Below are 24538 nucleotides of genomic sequence, written 5' to 3'. Positions count from 1 at the left end.
GTACTCATCTTCCTGAACCTGCAGCCATATTCCCCTGCACATTTTATCCAGAGTACTTTCTAGAGTCCATACTCTACTTACTGGTTCACTGATCATCTCCCCACTGTAACAGGAGCCCCACAAGGGCAGGTCCACCTTGTCCACTGCTGTGTCCCCAACAAGTGGACCCTCATTCACACACTGGTCTGGTGGTGAATGAAGGGGCAGCTGGGCAGAGGGAAAACCCCTCCTAGCCTAAGCACAGTCTGATGTGCAGTGTGTGGTGGGCAGGGCCGCCCCCTAGTGGCCACTTGCCTCTTGAGTTGGTAGGGACACTGCCAAGGGCCTCCCGTCCCTCTGTTCCTCCTCCCCATGACTGTCTCCTCTCCCCTGGGACTCACTTTGATCTCGATCTGCTCCTCCATCTCCTTACTCTTCATGGCTGCATACTCCTTCTCAAGTCTGCGGAGGAGAGGTCTGACATGGTCACCGACCCACCTTTGGGGACCCCTTTTCCGTCCGCACTCTGGCTGCCTGGTACTGACCTCTTCATCTTCTTGGGGTTGTACTTGACCTGGTAAGCTTTGAGGATCAGCTTGTCTGGGCAGCTGTCGAACTGATGGGGGATCACTCTCTGAAAGTACTGTGGGGACACAGGTGACCACTGACACGTGGGCCCTTGACTTTGGGGGACTGCCCTGGCCCTGCTGCACCCTGCCACCCTGGAGGAAGGCCTGGGTGCTCCAGAAGGGAGAGCGGGAGCTGGTCTGTCTGGGATGTCACCATGTACCCGGCACAGTGCCTGGCCTGCCTGTTATGGGAGCTCTGTCACTGTCTGCATAGCGAGCGAATGAGTGTGAGAAGTAGGAATCAGGGAGGAGAAGCTGCCTCCAGCCAGGACTTGTAGGGGAAAAGCAGGCTGGGGAAGCTTGTGAGGACGAGGGCTGGGGGTGCGGTAGAGGTGGGATCGAAGCACAAGGGACCTTCAAGGAGGAAAGGGGAGGCCTGCTGTGCCCCAGGGCAGTGAGAAGAGGCTAAAGAGGTTGCGGAATTGGGGCAAGCTGGAGGGAAGACCCCTGTAGTCCACCTGCTCCCCCAGGGCCCCTGGGGCTCTGCAAAGGGTTAAGTGTAAGCCACCAATGGACACAGCTTGCTGCGGGTTGGGTCCAGCCTGGCTCCCACTCCCCAGCCCAGCCAGCCCCCTCTGGCAGCTGAGGACAATGGACGCCCGTGTTCGTGGACACAACCGTGGCCTTTGTGCATTCTTCCCCGAAGCACCAGCTGGAGGACGCTGGGAGGGGGCAGGGGCCTGCATGGTGGGGACATGGCAGTGAGAAGCAGGCTGGCCTCTTCTTCAGGAGGCAGGGCAGCTAGGGCAGGATGTGCCAGAGAGGTGCCCAGATCACTCGTTCCCTCCTGTGCCCTTGCTGAAGCCACACCCAAGGCCTTGTGTTTGCTAATTTAAAGCTACATAGGCTTTGGGAGACATGGAGCTGGGGGCAGGAGAGCGGGGGATGGGATCTCCCAGGGCCTGGGCCTTCCTCTCTTCTCGCTGTCAGGCTGCTGGCCCTGGACTGTGTCTGACAGAGCCTGAGGCTTCTCAGGCCCACCCTGGCCCTCCAGGGAAGCCTCAGGAGTCACAGAGGATGGGAAAGGATTGGAGTGCTCAGTAAGTCCAGACCCTCCCCCATCTCCCCAGAGCTTTGCCTGCCCAGGTACCTCTGCTCTGGGTGGGGGGCGGGGGGATCCCAGCCTGCCCTGGGCCCCTGGCCCACCTGGGACATGCCCTCCATGTCCAGCTGCATCAGCTCCATCTGGTTCACCTGCAGCAAGGCGAGGCCCACCCGGAACACAATCTCCAGGCCCTGCGAAGGCAGCGGTGACAGTGCATCTCTGGTCCTGCTCTCCCAGGGAGCTCTCGGATCCCTCCCCAAGCCCTGTCCCTTCCTTGGCCAGTATGAGGCCTCCAGAAGAGGAAGGGGTGTTAGGGGTCCTGACCTCATACATGAAAATGTCGAAGACACGGGTGGCGACAGGCAGTGGGAAGGTGGTCAGGAAGAGTGTGAGGAACCAGGATGAGGCGTACATGGATGTGTGGAAGCTCTGGGAGCGGAAGTGGGTGTTCAGGTCCGGGAGCTGCTCCTGAGGGGGAGGAAGCCCGACACAGTGAGGACAGCGTCAGGCATGGCTGTCCGTGCCCACAGGCTCCCTCCACCTAAAAGTGCTAGGCTTCAGCACCCCTGCCTTCAGGAAGCTTTCCCTGATCTGCTCCATGCAGCCCTTGGCTCCATCCCTGTGTGCCCTCAGCATCGTGCTTGAGGATGAAGCACCCAGGGCTCTGAGTAGCACAAAGTAGGGACACGGGCAGGGGTGGCAGAAGTAGCAGCAGCTCGCAGGTACTGGGTTCTTCATGACTGGCCCAGTGAGCAGCTTTTGAGGCTTGGGGTGGGTTTACATAACTCCCCAAGGTCACCCAGAGAGTGAGAGGTGGGCATGGCATGAACCCATTGCAGCTCATCCTGTATCCGTTACATGCCCGTCAGCATGTCTCCCCACAGCCCCCCGCACAATACTCTGTGCCCAGCAGTGTTCAGGGGATGCCTGTCTGGCCTGAACTTCAGGCTGCCTAAAAGTGACAGAAATTGGGGAAATAGGCTAGAGAAGGCATTAGAGTCCCCTGGTTGTCCTTCACTGGGGAAAGGGACTTGGGTGGTTCCCTCTCACCCCTGCCTGCCACAGGCTTCCTCCAGGACCGACGGGCTCTCTGGTGCCATCCGGCTACTTTGCTGTGGGAGCTCTTAGCTACCTAGCCTGGGGTGGGGCTGCTTCTCTGTAGGCCGGGCTCCCCTGCTTGCTGACACTATTAGGTCTCCTCGAGCAACAGCACTTCCCAGTCTTCTAGGCCTGAGGAGTGAGGCTTTTATGACTAGGTGTGTCCCAGGGCCCTCTTCCTGTACCCCTGCTCACTGTTGCACAGAGCTGCACAGTCCCATCTGTGACAGGCTTCCAGAGCAGGCCGAGGTGCGTGTGTGTGTGTATGTGTATATGTGTGTGTGCGTGTGCACGTGCTTGCATGCACACTCAGCTCTGTCTGCCAGCCAGGAGAGGGCCCTGCGGGGGCTGCTATTTATAAACAGAGAAGTCTGCAGCTCAACGCCCCATCATCAAAGGCAGGCAGACAACACTTTCCCTCCTTCTGCCATCCCGGGAGCAGACAGGGAGGGGGCTGTGGGTGTGTCTGAGGAGAGCAGGCCTGACTCCTCTGCCCTCAAGCTCTGGGAGCCCCCATAGTAAGTGGCTGGCCCTGCCCTGTCCCTCAAAGTGTGCTTGGGGGCAGTGCCACTAGAGCCTCTTTCTGAGCTGGGATATCTGGACTTGATTTCTCAGTCCTGAAATTTTCAGTCAGAGACCCACTGGGACAGCCTGGGTTTGCGGCCACAGGTGTGGGCTGAGGAGAGGGGTGGTGGTGCCTGCTCACCTGCAGCATGTACTCGAACTGATAGATGCAGAGCCCCAGCTCAGCCATGCTGGGCTTGAAGAGCTCCCGCAGGCGGTACTCCTGCATCAGCCGCACGAACACACAGAAGGCCTCCTCCTCGGGCATCTGGGAAGGGGCAGGCGGGTGGGGGGCTGTGAGTGTGGGCAGGGTGGGAGGGGATGCTCACTGCTCTTCTCACGGCCCAGTGCTTGGCCTGTTTCTGTTCCATTTATGTTTATTGAACGCAGACTACGTGGGCTGCTCCGACTCTCATAATAAGGCGCTGATAAATATTGTCACCTTTATTTACTGATGGGACTCCTGAGGGAGAAGTTATCTGCTGAAGGCCGCCTGGCAGGGAACAGTGGAACTGAGACTTGAGCTCCAGGTCTGGCCAACCTGCTGAGCCCACAGTTGGGACTCCCTCTGATCCTCTCCAAGCGTCTCTGTTCTCTTCCTAAGCCTGCTGGATTTTCTGGGCCAAACCTCCAGCCCCATAAATGCCACACTGGCTGGCCTAAGCCCCCGCTGGAGTTCCCTGTCCAAGCCTGGGAAGTGACTGAGTAGGACTGCCTGTCTCTCCAGCCCCTGGATGGTACAGTGGACAGGATAGGCAGTCAGCCCCTCTGTGCCCACCTGCTGGGGGCCTGGACTAGGGACTGTCAGAGGTCATAGGTGGATGGTAAGGGAGGCTCTGACTGGATGAGGGGAACTCTGCTTTTGTCTGCTTCCTGGAAGCAGAACCCGGGTGGGTTGGCCCCTGCCATGAGCCTGGCTCCTGGCCACCTACCTGCATGAGGAGCAGGCCCACGATGAAGGCGCTACCTTGGCAGTAGCCCACCTCCCGGTCCACCAGGGAGTATGCCTGCAAGGAAGTGTGGGTGTCAGGGCAGGGTCCTGCCAGGCCCAGTGACAATGGGCTGATGAAGACCGTGCTTCTTCATGTAGGGCTGGAGGGTCTGGGCGGTGGGGGCCTCACCTTCATGACATTGAAGAGGACCTCCTGGCCCAGGCTGTCCTGGCCCTTGAAGAACTCATGTTCTGGGTAGGTGCGGGCGATGTCCCTGCGGATCAGCTTCTCACATGGTGAGGACATCTTGAGCAGCTCCGAGTACTGGTTCTTGACTGGCATGTCTGTGGCACTGCACAGGAGCTGCCACACGATGGCCCGGAAGTGGTGTGGTATGCCCTTGCGGATCAGCTCCTGGGGACGGGGTAGGGAGCGGGATACCAGGCTGGATGCCATCCCAGTGTAGTCTCCCCATAGCCACCTAGTCCAGCCCCTGAGACGGGGCTTGCCCATGCAACACAGGTGGCCTGGAGCTTGGTCGAGCCTCTGCACTGCAGATGGAGTTCACACTGCTAAATGCACTGCCCCTAGTCTGTCACAGAACACAGCGGGGCAGGAAACAAATGTGTCCCTTAGACGTCGGTGCAATAGCCAGTTGCCTAGCCAGTCCCACCCACACTCTCCCCCCTCCCCCTGCCCTGGCAAGGCCCCCTGAAAGTGCCTGCACATCTCTACTTCTGCCTCTTTGCCTGTGCTGGGGCCTTTGACAGACCCCCATGCTGCTGTCCAGTGGCCAAGTGACCAGGCCCACTGTCCACTGTCTGCCCCTGTTAGCCCCTGGCCACCCGCCCAACCCCACCACCCCGCCACCTTAAGTAGCTTCTCTTTCCTGCGCCGCCACTCTTCCCACTCGTTGGCGATCCGGCCCCACAGGATCCAAGTGTCCTCCTCCAGGTGGCTCAGGTTGGAGGAGGCTGAGGAGCTGGACACCAGCGAGGAGCCACTGTTCCGCCGGGAGCCATTCATGGAGCGCATGGACTTGGAATCGGCCTCTAGGAGCCTAGGCAGGAAGGGCCGGTGGGGGTGGGTCCAGGTTGCAGGCATCTCCCGCCCAGGTCCCTGGGCTCCAGTGACTTCCTAGGGACAGGGGGGCTGCTGGGGAGCCCGGCCCCTCTTCCTGGGGGTTCCAGAGGCCACCAGGGATTGGGTTTAAGATGTTATTTCTATGTGGTACTTGATGAGTGAGCTTAGCCAGTGCCCTAACCTCTCTGAGTCGTGGTCTGTCTCCCTGAGCCCCTGGAGAGGCTGCCATTTGTTTGTCTCATTCCGTGCCCAGCACGGGGCTGAGGAGCATGTGGGTTAGCTCACTGAGTCTTGTACCAACCCTGCAGGGCAGGTTTTGTTAAGACCCACGCTTTACAGACAAGGTGCAGAGAGGCGCCCAGCTAGCGAGTGGCTGTATCAACCCTGGGTTTCTGATGCTCTTGACAGTTGGGGCCTCACTGACTCTGGAGGGCCTGCTCCTCCCAAGCCTAGCTAACTCCCAGAGAGAGTTAAGGACTCACTTGACAGTGCTCCTTCCATGGGCAAATCAATCAACCCAGAACCCAGAAACCCACCACCTCTGTTATCAGGCTCTCATACTCAGGGCCACTATGTCTCTGTCCTGATCGCCCCAGGGCCAGGTGCCAGACATCTAGGGCCAGCCCCTATACCCCAGAAAATGCTGAAATTATTCAAACTAGCCAATTCCAGGCCTGCTTTCCTGCCTCAGCCGCTCACTCCCTCAGAAACCACAACAGAGGTCTTGCCCTCATTCCCCTGGGCTCCCTCTGCCTCCTGACCGACCCCGGTGCCTCCCTCTGTGGCCCTGTCTCTTGCTTCTAGGAGACTGAGTAACAAACTGTCTTTCTGACAGAAGTCCTCTCCTGATGTGCTGACCTCGCCATGGCTGAATGACAATAATCCTACATTTTTAAACAAGGGGACGGGTGGAGGAGAAAGTAGGGAAGGCTGACTCCGGCATCCAGGGCTTTCCTCCTCCATCCAACAAAGGCTTGAGAAGCGTGGCCACGTTCACAGTTCACTCCACCTCTAGAACCCATGGTCTCCTTCTGAATGGGGAACTGTCTATTTACCCAGGGTTAGAAGGGGACAAGACGTCCGTTGTCCCTACTGGGACCCATCACTTTGCCCAGGGCTGGGCTCCGCTCTGAGTGTGAGGGGCACCCAGCAACTTATGTTTGGGGCCCAGGCAGTACCCTGGTACATCCTCCCTGTCCCCCAGACTCCAACTCACCGGTTCTGCTCTTCGAGCTTGGCCAGCAGCTCCAGCTCATCAGGGCTGAGGTTCTCAGAATCAGAGGTGGGGGAGCAGGTGGGGGCTGACAGGGCCTCTTGAGATGAGGAGTCAGGGCTCAGAGTGGGGCTTGCCATGGTGGGCAGGCTCATTGGCTGCGAGTGGTGCCAGGTCACAGCTCTGTCTAGGGGCCAGAGACACATGTGGTCAGCATTGGGTTGGGGTACAGGGGTTGGCTCTGGGCCAACTGAGTCTGCTGCTTACCTGGGGACATTTCCTCACTCTGGGGTCCCCACCTCTGGTCTGCCCACTTGGTGCACCCCTCATCCCCACACACCCCACTCCAGCTGATGGCCACGCCAGTGCCTTCTACTCCAGACGCTGGCTACTGGGATCCCTGTTCATGTAGTCCAGATGCCTGGACAGAGACAGGGGGACCATGCCAGGGCCCGAGCTATCCTGTTGTTCCTGGGCATGAAGGCCAAGGCTTGCCTCCATACCCCTGGGTCTTCGGTAGGGCCTGAGGCCAACGCTCTTGTCACTCAGGGCCCTTGCTGGGACATTGGGGCGTAGGAGCCCCTGCCTTGGCAGCCCTTCCTGACAGCCTTAGTCTCTGTCCTCTGCTATGGTCTGCCCTGGGAGGCCTGCCTCAAGAAACCGACCTTCCCTGTCTCATCAACCAAAGTGGGCTGCTGGCACAGCCAGAAGCAATTAGTCTCTACTGTTAATTGTCTGGTACTGCCAATGGCCAGAAGAGTTGACTCCCTCTGGGCTGGGAAGCTGGGGATGCGTCAAAGTGCTGGAAAGCTGGGCAGACACGGAATGAGAGCCTCAGGCTCTTACTGGTATCCTGATCTTGGCCTGTCATGTGCCAGGCAGGTGGCAGGTCATCTCTCCTATTCTTCCTGGGGATGGGCTGGCCCCACCCTCCTGGGGGCTCCCAGGACACTGGCCTCTCACCTTCTACCAGCCCCATGAGAGGCAGCTCAGCACTATACCCAAATGGACCTGTGCCTAAAGTATGGCACTCCCTTGACCAACTGTGTAGCCTTGGTCCTGTCACTTGGCTTCTCTGAGTCTCCACAGACTGAGGATCATATAGGACTGATCTCAGAGGGTGACTGTGAGAACTGAGCATGTTTCTGCACATGATGTGTAAGAACAATGCCTGACACTTAGTGATTGTTCCACAAACTCCAGCCATTGTTACCCATCCTGGGGTCAGGGCCTAGGGCTAGCTGGGAACCAGGGCTCTGGGGTTCTGCTATGACTGGTGCAGGATACCTGCAGGGGTTGGCATCACCCTAGTGGGAGGTTCTAGGGGTCAAGAAAAGCTAAGAAAGAGAAGGCTACTAGGGGCTGGGGACAGTGTTCCTTCTGTTTGGTCACATTGTTTCTGGTGAGCCCAGGCTAGTGCTAAGGGTCTAAGAAAATAGGGATCCCCAGGGTCATGGAGGCAGGAAGAAAATTCTGCTCCCCCTACTGCTACTACTTCATGCCCACTTGCTCCCCTACATGCTCTGTACCAGGGGTCCCCTAAGTGCCCTCAGACCCCACTTGATCTGACTCTGATAGCTCAGCTTGCATAGAGGACCTTGCCCAGTTCCTGGAGAGGAAGCAACTGGTCCCCTAGGCAGCAAGGGGATAGTGACAGGATGACAGCAGACCCCTTCACACTTGTCTGGCTACCCTCAGGTCACTGGACACTTTCCTGCAGCCTGAGCTCAGCCTCTAGCCACTACTCAAGGGCTCAGACGTTAGCTGGCCTTGACCTTGGCCATGTGCTTGACTTTGGTATCATCCTTCCCTTATGCTGCCCTGCCATTCTTTGACTTCATGGGCGGACGGGTGGCGGGGTGGGGGAAGAACTCTCTCTCCCCAGGACGCTGACTTCTATGGCCACTGGTTCTGCCTCTGGCTCTTGCAGGCTCCCCAAGTCTGTTGGGTGCTGAGGGCTCTGGCTTTCGGTGAGTAGTATACATTCTAGGTGGCAGCTCCTGGCAGAACCAGAACTTTTGCTCCCATTGCGCAGCTGGCCAGGGACCACCTGCTCCAAAGACCAAGCCACATGCAGCACCTAGCCAGGAGTTAATCATTCCTGAGAGAGGGACAGTGGGGGCCGCTCCAGGGCCTCCTGCAGTCAAAGTCTAGCTGGCCAGGGCTAACCGGCTGTGGACAAGAAGTACTGACCTGGGAGGATCTCTCTGGGCAGGGAGGGGCAGGGGAGGCTGCACGAGCTTCCCAGCTTCAGAGTTGGGAGGTGGAAAGGAAGTGGTGGAGGTGAAGATTAGACCCTCAGAAGCACAGCTGGATTTGAGGATCTGTGGGGGCCTCAGAGAAAGAGACCACATGTGACTAGGGCCATAGCCTGGGACCACTCTCCTTGCTGAGACCAGGGGACCCCAGCCTCAGATTGCGTTGGCCCGCCCCTTCCCCCAAAGAACCCAAGAAAATGGTTTAGGTCTGGGTTTCTGATTTAAAAAAAAAAAAAAAAACAAACAAACAGGGTCATCCACTAGCAAGTATGTTTGGTTAGTTCTCATATATTAATATGTATTTCATACAGGAAATAAAATTGACTCAGTACACAAGGCTGAAATTTGCAGTGTGAGAGGCAGAAACTTTTGACCCCTCAAGAACTTTCTCTTGGCTCATCCTCAGAATCTCTAAACACTGCCTGGCCCTGGAAGCCATCCTCCTGATGAACGCACACATGCACACACACACTCAGACATACAGACACACACACTTATTCACACTTATACAGGCAGATACACACATAATTCCACACCCATACACACATGTGGATATACATGTGGATACACACAAGTGCAGACACTATCTCACACCCATACACACCCATGTACATTGTTTTGCACACACACACACGCATACTTTCTGCAATGACCGGACCTCGTGAATGAGTAGATTGGGCTGGACACTGGCTTGCTGCTGTCCTGCCTTTCTCTCCAGGGCACCATGACTCTTACTGGCTCAGCCATTCCTTCCTTGGCACCAAGGGCTGAGTGAGGTCCAGGCTCTATGCTAGGCACAGTGCCTGGAGTGGAATGAGAGGCCAAGACCCCGTCTGCACAGGGCATGTACCCGTTCCTCCCTTGCTGGATGGGCACAGAGATGCAGACACACGACGGGTACCCTTGAGCTCTGAGGGGCAACCACCTCTGAGATCCATACATGGGTTCCCTCTAGGTCTGAGGTCCCAGTCCCAGTGTCCCCAACTTCAGTGCCTTTTTCCTCTGCTCTACCTCAGCCACCCAAAGCAGGGTCCTGGCCCCTGCAGAGTGGGCAGTGGGTCACCTAACCTTACCACTGCTGGCACCACCATCCACCATGCTCCCACCAGGCAGCCCACACTTAAGAAGCTGAGCCGAGCCAGAGGGGTGGGAAGAGACCCACTCTGGTCTAGTGGTGAGCTGGGTGTAGGGCGTGGGGACAGAAAGGTCCAGATGCCCGACGTCTCCATCTCTTTCTCCTTCTCCCTCTCAGGGGTATTTGAACACTGCTGGTCATACCTTCTCTTCTTGAAGACCCCTCCCATCTAGGTCTCCTACCTCTCTCCTAGGGCTTCTCGGCCTCCCACATGGCGCCTCTTCCTCTGCAGGCCCTGCCTCCGCCGTTGGTGATCTCACTTTCATGGCTTAAATAATCAAATGTATGTCAGCAATTGTGACACATCCATCTCCAGCTTTTCCTTTTTCCCAATCACCAGCCAAGATCACTAACTGGCTCCCGAACATCTCCATCGGACACCTCCGCCAGGGTGGAAATCATACTCTCTGGGTCCCTACCACTGTGGTGTCCCCTGCTGAACCTGGTACAACCTAAGGGTCTAGAAATATTTGAGGAATTGAACCCACCTGACCACCCACCAATATTTACTGAATGCCTACCAGGTGCCAGGCACCATGCTGAGAGCTGAAGGCTGGTGGGCAAAGAGACGCAGCCTCTGCCCACCAGGAGCATACAGAGGGAAGAGACCAAGAAATGGTCATCCAAATTGTCTACTATGCATGGAAAGAAATGCTTGGAACAAAAGATAAGGTAGCATGGTAAACAGTTTGGCAGTTCCTCAAAAGTGAAACAACAGAATTACCATGTGCCCCAGCAATTCCATGCCTAGGTATCTACCCAGGAGAATGGAAGACATACATCCACATGAGAACTTGTACACGACCATTGATAGCAGCATTATTCACAACAGCCAACAAGTGGAAACAACGCAAGTGTCCGTAGACAGAGAAACAGATACAAAGAATGTGGTCCATTCACAAAATGGAGTATTATTCGGCCTTACAAATGAAGGGAGCGCCAACATGTGCTACGACACGGATGAACCTCGAAGACACAATGCACAGTGAAAGAAGTCACACACAAAAGAGCAGACGCGATATGATTCCAATTATACAAAATCTCCAAAACAGGTAAATCCTTAGAGATAAAAGTCAATCAGTGGTTGCTGGGGATGGTGGTGGGGGTGGGGGTGGGAGACATGGGGGGATAAATTGCTCACAGGACTTCTTTTTGGGGTAGCGGAGTGTTCTGGAGCTCGACAGAGGTGACTGCTGCACTGTGCTGTGAACATAGTAAGACCCACTGAATTGTTCACTTTAAAAGGATAGATTCCATGTTATGTAAATTATACCTCAATTAAAAGGAAGATTAGGAATGGGGTGGGCTGGCAGAGGAGTCTGGTACAGAAGCAGTGGGGGAGGGGTGGGTCCAACTCCAGAAGTGACTAGATGGTTCTGCAGGGGCCAAACCCTGCAGGGCCCTTGTGGACCGAGGAGGAGCCAGACCAGACTTGCATTTCAGGAGAGCCCTCCCAGCCCCTAGTGTGGGGATGCTCCTCCCAGTCAACTCTTTCCTGGCTAAAGCTGGCCTGTTCTGCTACAGGTAGGCCTACCTGTGTCAACAATGCTGCAGGCCAGGCCTGGTGCCACGCTCCTGGCACTGGCCCCAAACCCGTTCACCACTCCCTACTGTGACATGGAGCCCGAATGTTTTTGCACAGTGTACATAGCCCTGCCAGCCTCGCTTCCTTCCACATCCCAGCCCCACCACACACAGCTCGCCAGCAGTGCATCCCCCTTCCTGCCTGTCTGTATCTTTGTACATGCTATTCCCTCTGACTGGAAAGGCATTCTCCAAGACCTGGTTTGAGAAGTTTTTTTCTGTGAAATCTTTCCTGTCAACCACCCACCTCCAGTGTCCTGGCTCACTTCTCTCTCTCCCTGAAAAAACCTAGCCTAGGACATGTTCTATGGCAATTTCTTCTGTACACACCTGTGTGCTATATTCCATCATAAACATTCTGTGTACATGGGCCCATCTTCTTGATTTTCTATGCCAAGCCCCTAACACAGAAGCTGGCATTTTGTTAGGTTCTCAATAAATGTCTGCTGAAAGAACAAAGACAAAATTTCTGTGCTGCCAAGCCAGGTGATCAAGGTCAACACTAACAGTGCTAAGTCATGTTGAGAGCATGTGCCCTTGACATGATGGGATGAGAAGCGCACTTTCTCCCCAAAACACCATCACCCCAGTTTAACAATGAGAAAAACGTGTGACGAATCCAGGTTAGGGGACATTTTAGAAAATCCCTGACCACTCTACCTCAAAACTGTCAAGGTCATCAAAAACAAGGAAAGTCTGAGAAACTGTCTTAAGCCAAGAGGAGCCTAAGCAGACATGATGATAAAATGTCCTGTGAGGTCTAGGATAGGGTTCTGGAACATAAAAAGGATATTAGGGAAAAACTAAGGAGATCCGAATAAAGTGTGGACTGTAGTTAACGATAATGTATCGATATTGGTCAATTAATTATGACAAAGGTACCAGGCTAACCTGAGATGTTACTGATAGGGGAAACTGGGTGTGGGGTCTGCAGGAACTCTCTGCACAATCTTCTCAATTTTTCTGTAAATCAAAAACTGTTCTAAAAAATAAAATCTACTTTAAAAATTAAAAAAAGATTCTGTACCAGTATAGATTGAAAAGTAAAGGACAGCTCTAAGACAGACGTGCCACTGTAAGCAGAAAGTCAGTCATAGGGTCCCTCGACTAGGCCACAGGGGAAGAATTTGAACTTGGATTTCTGACTCCTGAGCCTTTGCTGCCACTCTCTCTGCATTCTTTTACTTTAGAAATAATGTATGCGAAGCACCAAGTATAATGGGCACTCAGTAAATGGCAGTCATTATTTTTCAACAGGGAGAGCGAGCAAGTGTGTACGTGCCATGTTTCAGAGCTCGGTATTTTCAGAGGCAGGAATAAAGGCCCCAAGTTTCCTTTAATTTTGGCTCCCTCTCTGCCCTCCCACTGACTTCTGATCCTTCACCTCTAATGATTATGGGGACATGGAATCACTTCTGAATCTGAAGCCTTAAAAGATGCCATGTGACCCCATTTGCCCAGCAGATCACCACGGCCCTGCCAGGCTCCAACTCCGAGGACAATGGCCTGGTACCTTGAGTCCTTTTCCTTGGCAAGGGGGAGGCAACTACGGGTCAGCTGCCCCTTAGGTAACGAGGACAGCAGTTGGAATTCAGAGGTCACTGCTTGCCCTCCTCTAGCTGCTCCTCCGTGCTACTCTGAATGTTTCCATATCCATGTATCACGGCTGTGTGTGGCTAACTGATCCAAGGTCCTTTGGCTTCCCATGAGGACTTCACAGCCTGAGTTCAAATCCCTCCTCTACCACCTTCTGTTTGTGATCTTGGGTATGATGTGCTTTGTCTCAGTTTCCTCATCTGGAAACAGGGCTAATGAGAGCATCTACCTCACAGGTTTTGTTGGGAGGAATACCTGAGCGAAAGCTTGTGAACTGTTTGGGACAAGAGCTGGCCCATAATATTTACTCCCTGCTGGATAGAAAGTTCCGTGAGAGCAGGGGCTGTCCAGCCTGCTATTGGACCCCAGGATCTAGCACACCATCAGGCACCCAATATTTGTGGAATCAACAAAGCTCCCCTTGTTAGTAGGCCTGCCCTTTATGAGGTGACTCTGTTTAAAGATTAAACTCAGTAAAACTATTAATCACCTTTATTGGTAATAATTGCAGCCTCAGCAGATACCTTCAGGCTAAAATCTGAGGAGTGGACCATTACTACCTGTGGAGTCCCTTCTGACCTTAAAAAAAATATATTTACTACCCTTTACAGTCACCAGCTTACTTTCTGCCACCAAAACAAGTTAACTCCTGGCAAATCTCTCATTTCTCTATATCTTAGTGTCCCTGAGGATGACAAAGAAACAAAAGTAAAGCCCTCATAAGCTTTCCAGGGACAGGTGAATAAGAGAAGCACCATTTTGCAAAGGTTCTTGGCTCTTCAAGGCCAAGATGGTATCCTTCCTGCTACTAAGGCTCGCTGGGCTTGGGGTGGGGGTGAAGTGGGTCCAACCTGCCTTTGGAAGCTCTCCAAGGCTGACCAATGAACTTCTTTCTGCCAAAGAGCTCCAGGCTCTGTCAAAAGTGGGTAAGTGGGGATGATGGTCAGTTTCCAAAACCAATCAAGCATTTACTGAAAATCTGCTACGTGCCTTAGATTCTTCTGGTACCAACCTTAAGTGGACATGCACCCTGCCCTTGTGGGATGCGTGGGCCTATGTGGGAGATGGACTTCAATGAAACAATCTCACAAACACATCCGGTGAACTGAGGAATGGAAGAAAAGTGCAGGCAAGTTGGGACAACAGGGTCTTGGAAATCTCCCTGGAAGGGGTCAGTCTTTTCCTTGGACATGGGGGGTTAGTTCTCCTAACCAACCTCCCTTGTTCCACTTTCTCCACTTGGCTTCTAGAGCATGTGTGCTGCAGACTTCTGCGAGCAGGGTGGGGTTAGCTGCCTTTCCGAGTTCTTCCAACTATGAATCACTATGGACAGGGAGTGCCCACGGTGTGTGCTCCGTGGATCGTCTTTGGGACATGAAGGCTCACAGAATAAAGCCCATCAAACGAGGCATGCTTCCCTGAATGCGCCGCACTTGCTCCTGTTTCCTGGGCCTCTGTCCAAGCACTCTGGCTGCCGGGAACGCCCCATACGTCATCCTTGCTCCGCTTCCCCTGAAACCCCAGAAATGCGCAGGGCCCTTTCCTGTGCTCCCGCAGCAGCATGCTGTACATAATTCTTCTCGTGCTTCTACACAGCAGGCAGCAGGACGTGATGGTAAGGGTGAGGTGTTGGAATCTCAAGTTCCTCCAGGCTGTTTGGAGGATTAAATGAGATACTATGTAAATGGTGCCTAGCACAGGGCCTAGCATGTGGCATGTGACATGGGCCTGATCATTGTGCAGTACTGGTCCCAGCTCTTGTCTTATGACATTGAGAGGGTCTTTAGATGCAGAGTAGGGACTACCTTTGACATCCTTTCAGACCCCAGCAACTGACTCAATTCTTGGTACGTGATGGGGTTCCCCGGAATAATCAGCATCTATACTCTGCACGAGGAAGCTGAGATCACATTCCCCCTTGGCCCCTGCACCTATCAAAGCACATATACAAAGACAGAGACCTCTACCCCAGTCTAGGGTAAAAGCGCATCGATACTGTTTACAAGCTCTCCCTGGGAGCCTTCTCTCCTGGAGAGCGTTCCAACCCCATTGCATCTGCACAGAGTCCCACATTGGGGAGGCTGTGGAGTTTGCTTCCTGTGTGCCTTGTAACCTTCAGGAGTCTTTTCCTTCACTTCTCCCTTCAGCAAGTGGGCAGAATGAACCTCTCCCTACTCAGCCTCAGAGGTCCACACCAGGTGTGGGCATTGCCAGTAAGCCTTCTTCTCTCTGTCCCCCAACACAACAGATGATCTCTCAGCCCTGATTCAAGCCAGCTTCCTGCGGGGCAGCTTGGTTACAGAGCTGACCATTATCCAGTAAGTTGTCACCTAATTACAGCCAGGGGACCAGGGTGGCTGGTGATTCTGCTAGTACCCGTAGATGTGCGACTGCCCCCTAGATTCCACTGACCCCTTCCAACAGTGCCCAGGGGACAGTCAAAGCCACATCCTAAATTCACTGGCTTCCCTGCACCACAAACTACTGTTCTAAGAATTCATCCTGCCCATTTTCCAGATGGAGAAGTTGAGGCCCCAAGTCAAGCTGTGCTTTTTTCCCCAGGCTACTCAGAATCCACTGGTAACTCTACACAAAGTGGCCCTATTTACTTGGGGTTTTCTAGGCATCCTTATGTTGCTCCAGGGAGCCTAGACAGGCAGTACTAGTGCTGGGTTGATCTGGGTCCCTCATGGGCAGGACCTGTGACTCCCCCTTGCTCCCTGCAGTCACAGCCATGCTAGCTCGCCACTTCTGTGATCTGTTCTATCTTGCCTCGTCCCTGTGCCAGGGCCAAGCCATCTGCAGTTCCTTCCAAACCACCCTCAATCGACCACAGAAGCCCAGGGGAACCCACAGGTTGGACCTGAGGGCAAGAGTAGCGTTGGGGGCAGGTGGGTGGGTGGAAAGAGCCAACGCCGCCCAGAAAGTTGAATAGATACGGGTCCTCCAGCTCCATCACAGCCCAGCTAAGGGAAAAATCAAGCCGACTACTCACTCATATTCCACCCAAGCCTCTTCAGCACATTTTTCCCATCTGAAAATATTCCTCAACAAAGAGCTGTCTGCTTCTGGAAGGCCTGAACCCAGCCCCACCGGGTTCCAAATGCCAGGAGAGAAGGAAGCTGTTTCATTTTGGCATAACATACTGGTCGTGGGTGAAAGAACTCACACGGACTGTCAGGGGCTGCCCCTGGGCAGCAGCCCTGGCTCTGTCATCTGAGGCCAGCGGGCGTGATAGGGTCAGCACGCTGGTCCTACCAGTCTGGTCAGACTTCAGGACCAGGGCCAGGAGCAGTCTGAACTCCCTCTCCCTGTCAGGGGGTGGCATTAATCAGGAGGCAGGCAGGGGTTCTTTTGGGGGGATTTTAGTGTAAGAGAAAGAGTGAGTGTCCTTCCCTTGGAGGAAGGGCAACGCAGGGAGAAGTGGATAAAGGGGAAGAGGCCTGGAATAGGTGTACACACACAGGTGCTGGGAGATTCCAGGTCACCCCATCACCTTCATGGCTCTAGTGGGGGCACTGGCTCAGGGAGGCTAGTGTGGCTGGATAGGCCGGCTACGTAGGGCAAGGGAGCTTAGCTTACATCTTCGAGTCTCTGCCAGAGCTGGGAGCTGTTGGGGCCTAGGCAGGTGAGGTCCAAGGAGGGGTGTTGAGGAGTCCTATGTGAGAGAGAGAGAGCGAGCGTGTGTGTGTGTGGGGGGGGCGGGGTTCCAATTCCCTATTCTGTGTTGGAGGTCGTCAGTTTTTCTGTGTGTGTTGGGGATCTAAGTGTCTGATTATGTGAGTGTGCATGTCTCTCAGAAAGATATGTCTCTCAGAGGAGAGGGGGTTCAGAACATATATAAAGGGGGAGGGTCCTGAGCATGAGGTGAAGGTGTATTTCTAGGAAACAGGAATCAGGACAAGTCAGGATGAGGGATGTGTGTGGAGCTACTGGAGTGTGCTGGGAAGTTCTGAGGAGTGAATGCTAGGGGTGCCCTTGGTTGGGGGGCTGCTGGAAGTGAAATATTGTCCAGTAGGCTGAGGTGAGGCCTATGGGCAGGAATCTTGATTTACAGAGGCTAGGCGGGGTTACCATGGAGTCATAGAGAGGGGTAGGGAAGCCTCTGAGGCTGGTATCCTTGGGGGTGGGGGCAGTCTGGGCCCAGAGATAGAATGGGAAGTGAGGGGAGGGACCGGGTGGCAAGGGGTCTGCAGATGGGAGGGGTCCTAAGGGATCAGGACAGAGGGAGGTTGGGAGCTGCGGGGGGGGGGGGGAGGGGGCGGGTCTGTACGGTGGGGGCTCGGGGAGGGCCCTGAAAGGGTTCCAGGAGGGGTCTTGAGGGTCAGTAAGGAGGCTAGGCGGGGTCAGGCGCCTGCGGATGTCTCCCCGGGAGGAGACAAGGTGGGAGAGGGGGGCACCCGGAAGGGTCCCGGGAGGGGCCCTGAGAAGTCGGGAGGCGTCGGAAACGAGGGTGGGCGGTGGTCGGAGCCCGAGGTTCCGTGCTGGGAGTGCCGAGGGTTCCCAGCGCAGGTTCTGGGACGAGGCGGCCTGACTCCCGGACTTGCCCGGCCCCCGTGGGCCGCAGCGCGGAGCCGCCGGCCTAAGAAGCCGCCCGGGAGGCCCGGCCCGCGCCGCCTCCCTACCTGCGCCGAGCGCGCCGCCATCGCCGTGCCGCGTCTCGCGTCCCGGGCTGCGTTGCTGGATCCCAGCCGTGCCGCTCGCCCCGCAGTCCCGGCCCGGCCCCCTCAGCTGCCCCACGGGACCGCTGCCGCCACCGGCTCCGCTGCTGCCATTTCACGGGCTGACAGGAGCCGCTGCCCCGCCCCCGAGGCCCAGTCAGCCAATTCACCGCCCCCAGGCGCCATGGCTCCGCCCACCGTGCAGGAGTGACGGTAAGTGTGTCCAATCCGTGGCCATTCCGTGAGGCGGGCTCTGACTACGGCCAGAAGGTTGACACCTCTGAGGAGAGAAGCGAATTGAAATTAGGGAAGCAGTGAAGGACGGGGAGTTTTGCCTATAGGAGTGTGGAACTTTGTTGATCCACACCTGGAGGGGCCAATAGCGAAGAAAGAGGGGTGTGTCTCGGAGGGAAGGCTGCGGCCCTAAGGACCCCAGACCGAGGCAGCCAAACGTTTGGCATTTAGCCCCGCCCAGACCCCGGCTTTCTGCCCAATTACGTGACGTCTTAAGATGTCCATTATTATCGGCCCCTCAAACCAAGCCATGGCAACTGTTGGGACTCTATAAAGAAGATTGACATCTAGAGACCCAATGACACTCTCTGGCCAATGGGATCGTGAGATTGGTGTGAGGTTAGCCTCTCGGCGGTGGGGCTTGAAGCCTGGAATGAATGAAATAGGGGAGGGGCTGAAGGGGCGTGGTCTAGACGACGATGAGGCGGGGCCAGATAAGGGAGAGGCTAATGGATTGGGTCTGAGAAGGGGCGTTGCCAGAAAGCCCAGGCTGAAGGAGAGGTGAATGGACACCTCTTCTGTGAGCCCGGTTATGTGCTGGAGGCGAGGCCACTGGGGGTGGAAGGTCACACCGAAGACTCAGGCCCATCGGTCCCCTGCCCCAGTCTATCTAGGTCTGGTTAAGTATCTTCTCTGAGGTTTACGGTGCCTTATGTTCACCCATTAAAGCTCCAATCAGGCTGCATTATCACTGCTTACATGGCCCACTTATCCCCTACCCTCCCCAGACTGATAGCGGCAGTAAGGAGGTATGCGGAGCCTAAGGCATAGTTGAGCAGGGGCCCTGCACATGGAAATGAACGAACGAATGAATGAATGGATGGATGGATGAATGGTGGGCCCAAGACTCTTTAACAGGGAAGGGAAAGTGGGGGGTCACTCAGGTTGGGGAGGGACATGTAGGGTCAGTCACTGATAGCAAGCAAGACTTAGCAGAAAGGACACGTTACCACCCTCAAGATGTAGGGATAGGCCTTGGAGGGGTGGCGCAGGGAAGAACCTTTTCATGAGAGGGCGACATCATAAATTCAGAATGGGGACTAAACATGGGGAGGCAGAATTGGGAACAGGAGGCCTGGGACCTAGAGTGGGGCATGCCAGATTTAAGATCTAGATCTTAACCTTCTAAACAGTAGGGGTTTCTGTCTGGTTTAGGGAGCAATGACTGACATCCCTTTGCTCCGTGCCCCTGTCCATCTCTCTCTGCCCTTCTACGTCTGTTCCATCTACGTTTTGTCCCTGTCTACACTCTCTGCCCATCTATTCTCTCTCTGCCCCTGTCTACACTCTGAATCTGTCTACACACTCTCTGGTGCTGTCTCTACTCTGTCTCTATATGCCTTCCCTCTCTCTTACTATCTACACTGTATCTATTAAAATTCTGGAACTGTTAAGAAAAGCCCCAAACATATTTCTAAAAACTTGGGTGATAAAAATAAGTATAATGCATTCTGTCTCCCTCGCAAGCCCATATTCCCTTCTCTCATTTTTTAAAGAGCAGATCTTTACCTCCCTCCTTTTAAAGTCAGCTCATGTGCTGGGCATTTTATAGTCCTGAGAAAGTTACAGGTGACTTTAGATTTGCCGCAGTTGAAGCTGAAATGAATTCATAAACATTGTCCCCTGATTTCTGGGTGGGCTTGGGAGGGGGCCATAGACCCCTGTGGACAAAGTTGGAGATGGGACGCAGGATGTTAAGTGAGGAGGGCAGGAGTGATGCCAGGATGGAGTGAAGGCCAAGTAACCAGCAAGGGACAATCCCTGAACTGTTCCCTCAGCATGAAGGACTGAGGAGCACTCATAAGGGCCAAAGTCTCAGGGTTTGCCCTTGTTTCTCTCAGGAAAGAAAGAATAGTTTGGTGTGAGGGACAACTCCTAAGGAAGAGAAAAACCTGGACTGGTAGCCAAGATGTGGGAGACAGAAGTGTCTGCAGAGACACAAGTTTGAGTGGGGTTCAAGGTCCCCCAGAAAGAGGTCATAACCAGTTTGTTTCTGGGGCCTTGCCTGGGAGATAAGGGCATCTGGTATCTAGGGAATAAAATCAAACACCAGGAGGATGCACTGGACATTTGACCCTCCCATTCTCACACTGCCATTTCAACAACAAAAAGATGGTTTTATTCTGGGGACACTTTGATTCCATTTTTATAAGCACAGTGGGGAAAAAATCCAACACATTTTTGTTGGAAAAGACTTTTGAGTCATAAACTGCATTTAGCCAATTAGATTTCTGGATCACTTTTCTATTCAGTGCAGTTAAACTGTTTCCAATTTTTTTTTCAAAGTTCATTTTTACTTGATTGAAATCATTTTTTACAAGGAAGATTTTTCGCATGTGATTCTTGAGTGAACATTTCATTCATCAGTCAGACTCTTTTTGTCCAATTTTAACCAACTGTAGATTCTACCACTGTGATTTGTGTGCGTGTGTGTGTGTGTGCGCGCACGCGCACGCGCATGCACATGTGGTTGTCATTTCTCTGGAGTCAAGTTTTGCATATCTAAATTTATTAAAAGACTTTTTTCTCAGTAATTTAGCCATAACGAATTTTAGCAAAATCAAAAATTTTTCCTGGGTTAAACTTTGGACACAGAATTTTTTATTGTGAATATTGAATAATGTGAGCTTACACCTCAATAATTGTCTCAGAGAGAGCAGAAAAGGTGACAATATTTGTAGCTCCTCCTATGAGGAAGTGGACTCTGTTTCCTTTCACTTGAATCGAAGTTGGCTCACTTGTTTGGATCAACAGAATGCATCAGAGCTAGTCCTGAGCCTAGGCCTTAAGAAGCATTGTAGCTTCGGCCCTTTTTTTTTGGAAAAATTTTAATTGTGGTAAAGTACATATAACACTTACCATCTTTAAGTGTACAGTTCAGTGGCATTAGTACATTCATGATGTTGTGCAATCATCATTATCTATTTCCAAAACTTTTTCATCATCCCCAAATAGAAACTCCATCGCCATTAAACTCTAACGCACCGTGTCCCCTCCACTCAGTCCCTTTATAATCTCCATTCTGCTTTCTGTCTCTGTGAATTGGCCTATTCTAGATACTTCATGTAAGTGAAATGAAACAATATATGTCTTTTCATGTCTGGCTTACTTAGCATAACGTCCTCAAGATTCATCCATGTTGTAGCATGTGTCACAACTTCATTCCTTTTTATGGCTAAACAATATTCCATTGTATGTACTTTTTTGTTTGTTTGTTTATTCACTCATCTGTCTATGGACATGTGGGTTATTTTTACCTTTTGGCTGTTGTGAATACGGCTGCTGTGGACATGTGTGTACAAGCACTGTTTGAGTACTTGCTTTCAATTTTTTGGTAGACACCCAGGAGGGAAATTGCTGGGTCATATGGTAATTCTAAGCTTAGCTCTTTGAGGAAATGCCATATCATTTTCCACAGTGGCTGCACCATTTTACATTCCCACCAACAATGTATACGAGGGTTCCAATCTCTCTATTTCCTTGCCAAAACCTATTTTTCATTTTGAGAAATTATGGATATCCTAGAAGGTATAAAGTGTTGTCTCATTGTGATTTTGATTTGTACATACTTAATGATTAGTGAGGTTCAGCATCTTTTCATGGGCTTATTGGCCATTTGTATAACTATCTTTGGAGAGATATCTAGTCGTGTTTAAACTGAGTTGTATATCTTTTTCTTGTTGTTGAGTTGCAAGAATCCTTTATATACTCTGCACATTACACCTTTATCATATATATAATCCGCAAATATTTTCACCCACTCAGTAGGCTGTCTTTTCACCTTTTTGATAATATCCTTTTATGCACAAAATTTTACATTTCAATGAAGTCCAATTAATCTCATCTTTCTTCTGTTGCCTGTGCTTTGGATGCTATATCTAAAAATCTGTTGGCAAATCCAGTCCATGTACCGCTTGTTTTCTTCTAAAAGTTTTATGGTTTTAGCTCTTATATTTAGGTTGTTGATCCATTTTCAGTTATTTTTTGTATATGTTATGAAGGAGGGGTCCGATTTCATTATTTAGCATGTGATAATCCAGTTGTCCCAGAACCAGTTATTAAGAACACTATTTTCTCCCCATTGAATGGACTTGGGATCATTGTAAAGCAGGGGTCCCCAAGCCCCAGACCATAGACCAGTACCAGTCCCTGGCCTCTTAGGAACTGGGCCACACAGCAAGAGGTGCACAGTGGGCAAGCGAGCAAAGCTTTGTCTGCATTTGCAGCAGCTCCCCAGCGCTAGCATCACCACCTCAGCTCCACCTAGGATCACCAGGCATTAGAGTCTTGCAGGAGCACTGGTCTCTGGTGCCAAAAAGGTTGGGGACCGCAACTAGCCATAGATAAATGAGTTTGTTTCTGGATTCTCCATTCTATCCCATTGGTTAAATGTCTCTTCTTATGCCAGGACAACACTATTTTGCTTACTGTAGCTTTGTATTAAGTCTTGAAATTAGAAAGTCCTCCTACTTTGTTTTTCTTTACTTAAGAAACATGATGTAAGCTGTCAGGCAGAAGAGCCTGTGAAAGAGGTAGAGCAGGAGCAGCCTGGAAGGTAGGAGAAGTCCTAGATGGGAGTGGAGTTCAAACAGGAAGGAGGGAGTGACCACACCCATAATGGGTGAGACCAAGACAAAAATGGGTCTGTTGATTTTCTCGATGGGAAGGTAGATAATGTCGTTAGTCGTTTTTGGAGAATGGTGGGAAGCGGGGCAGCAGAGAGAGGGAAGGAGGAGGAAGGAAATGAAGGCAGGAGTGAGGACAACACTTTTCTGAGACGTCTGGTGATACCTGAAGGACTTAGGAGGTTTTCTCCCAAAGATAAGAGAAGTATACCTATGTTCCTGGAAGTCTCCTTGTTCTAAGACGCGAGGCACAGCTCGTCCGCATCACCAGGAATGTAGCCTTCAGGGCTGAAGCAACAGCTAACCCAGGAGCAGAACTCTGCCGCGGAGACTGCTCTCCTTCCTTCCCGGGACTCTGGAGGGCATCAGTGACCAGAAGGAACTAAGGCTCAAGGTGAGGAAAATAAGCAAATCTGGAGGACCGGGACGTCACTCTGGAGAACATGTAAAATGTCGGAGAGATGGGGGAAGGGCGGCACGAAAGGCAGAGGGTCCAGCCAGCGCAAAGCCAAGGAGGCAGGAAGGTATTTGTTTTGTAAACCCGTGTTGAAGCTGCTTTGAGCCCCTTGGTGGCGCTGTCCAGCTAAGCGAGAAACCCAACTGCCTAGTCTGGCCTACATTTCAAAGAAGGGAAGACTGATGCCTCTAAAGCAGCAGATGGCACTTGTGTAAGAATTGGGGAGGTAAGTGGGGTCTGACTTGGGCTGATCTTTGGGGAAAACCTGCTGCCAAACCAAAGATTACAGGATGTGACTGAGCCTGTGCAATCCACCTAGTCTGGGAAAGAGATCGAGGTGGACGAGGACAGAAGGCTTTCTGGAAGAGGTAGTATTAAAAGATGTGTCTGTGTGTGATGTGGAAGTTAAACTGGGTAGTGGAATGAGCCAACATTTACACACTCACTTCATTTGTTCACTAGACAGTTGTAGAACACCTACTTTGAGCCAAGAACAGTCTCCCAATGTGGAACTCACGGTCTAGAGGGGGAGACTGAAATGATCTAAAAGCTTGGAATTTCTGCATGGTATGTGGAGAAGGGGTTGGGAGAGGCCAGTGGAGCCCCCTGCCCCAGTATGCAGAGAATCTAGCATAGCTTCTGTGGTATAAAAAAACCCCAACTATACAGCATTTTGGGTTTTTGCCCAGCTCATGGCACAGAGTTCTTAAAATGTTTATAATTTCCTGAGTGATAGGAATGTCTTTTGTTATTCATAAAGAGTTTCTTTTGATCACACTTGAATTTATGCTAACAGGATGACTTTGGGTAGAGCCCCTACACAGCCTCAGGATGGTCAAATGATTAGAAGGTTGAAATTTCTGGGGGGCTAGAGACTAAGCTCTGTAAAAACTCTTGAACAATGAGATTTGGTGAGCTGGTTGGTGAGGTATCCACGTGCAGGGGGGTGGTTCACCCTAGTTCCATGAGGACAGAAGCTCTTACGCTTGGGATTCTTCCAGACCTCGCCCTATCTACTTGCTCATTTTGTACCCTTCAGAATATCCTTTTTAAGAAAATAATAAATGTAAATTTAGTTAATGTTTCATTGAGTTTTGTGAGTTATCCTAACAAATCATTGGACCGAAGAGAGGGGGTTGTGAGAACTCCTGATGTATAGCCAGTTGGTCAGAGATATGAATGGCCTGGACTTGTAATTGGTGTCTGCAGTTGGGGACAGTCTTGTGGAACTAGCCCTTAATCTGTGGGACTTGTTAAAAACAAGACAACAGACCCACGATAGAGTCACTTATGCTAAGCTCCATATCACCAAACCGAGACTTATCTTAATGACAGTTTCAGCTCTCCCAGAAATGGAATCTTAAACCAGGAGTCGCCTGATCAGC

General features: G+C 52.4%; 1 protein-coding gene across 7 annotated transcripts in view; it reads right to left on the bottom strand.

Annotated features, from left to right (window-relative positions):
* The window catches only part of EVI5L (ecotropic viral integration site 5 like), a 29518-nt gene extending 11606 nt beyond the window's left edge, over positions 1 to 17912 (bottom strand). For 2 of the 7 annotated variants that reach the window (XM_016163161.2, XM_036233778.1), the window contains exons 1-10: positions 17742 to 17912; positions 6547 to 6730; positions 5118 to 5307; positions 4437 to 4661; positions 4248 to 4322; positions 3458 to 3583; positions 1978 to 2121; positions 1755 to 1844; positions 525 to 622; positions 381 to 441 (exon numbers count right to left, since the gene is read on the bottom strand). In XM_016163161.2, coding sequence (XP_016018647.2) covers positions 381 to 441; positions 525 to 622; positions 1755 to 1844; positions 1978 to 2121; positions 3458 to 3583; positions 4248 to 4322; positions 4437 to 4661; positions 5118 to 5307; positions 6547 to 6698 — 1161 coding nt within the window. In that variant the 5' untranslated portion in view covers positions 6699 to 6730; positions 17742 to 17912. Of the gene's footprint in view, positions 1 to 380; positions 442 to 524; positions 623 to 1754; positions 1845 to 1977; positions 2122 to 3457; positions 3584 to 4247; positions 4323 to 4436; positions 4662 to 5117; positions 5308 to 6546; positions 6731 to 11850; positions 17282 to 17741 lie in introns of those variants that run through there. The other 5 variants (XM_016163165.2, XM_036233780.1, XM_036233777.1 and 2 more) reach the window with 4 other exon arrangements.
* Positions 17913 to 24538: the final 6626 nt, after the last annotated feature.

The sequence above is a fragment of the Rousettus aegyptiacus genome, unplaced genomic scaffold (genome assembly GCF_014176215.1).
Source record: "Rousettus aegyptiacus isolate mRouAeg1 unplaced genomic scaffold, mRouAeg1.p scaffold_m13_p_16, whole genome shotgun sequence".
NCBI classification, from domain to species: domain Eukaryota; kingdom Metazoa; phylum Chordata; class Mammalia; order Chiroptera; family Pteropodidae; genus Rousettus; species Rousettus aegyptiacus.
The sequence above is the reverse complement of the archived record's forward strand: the minus strand, read 5'-3'. Positions and strand labels throughout refer to the sequence as shown.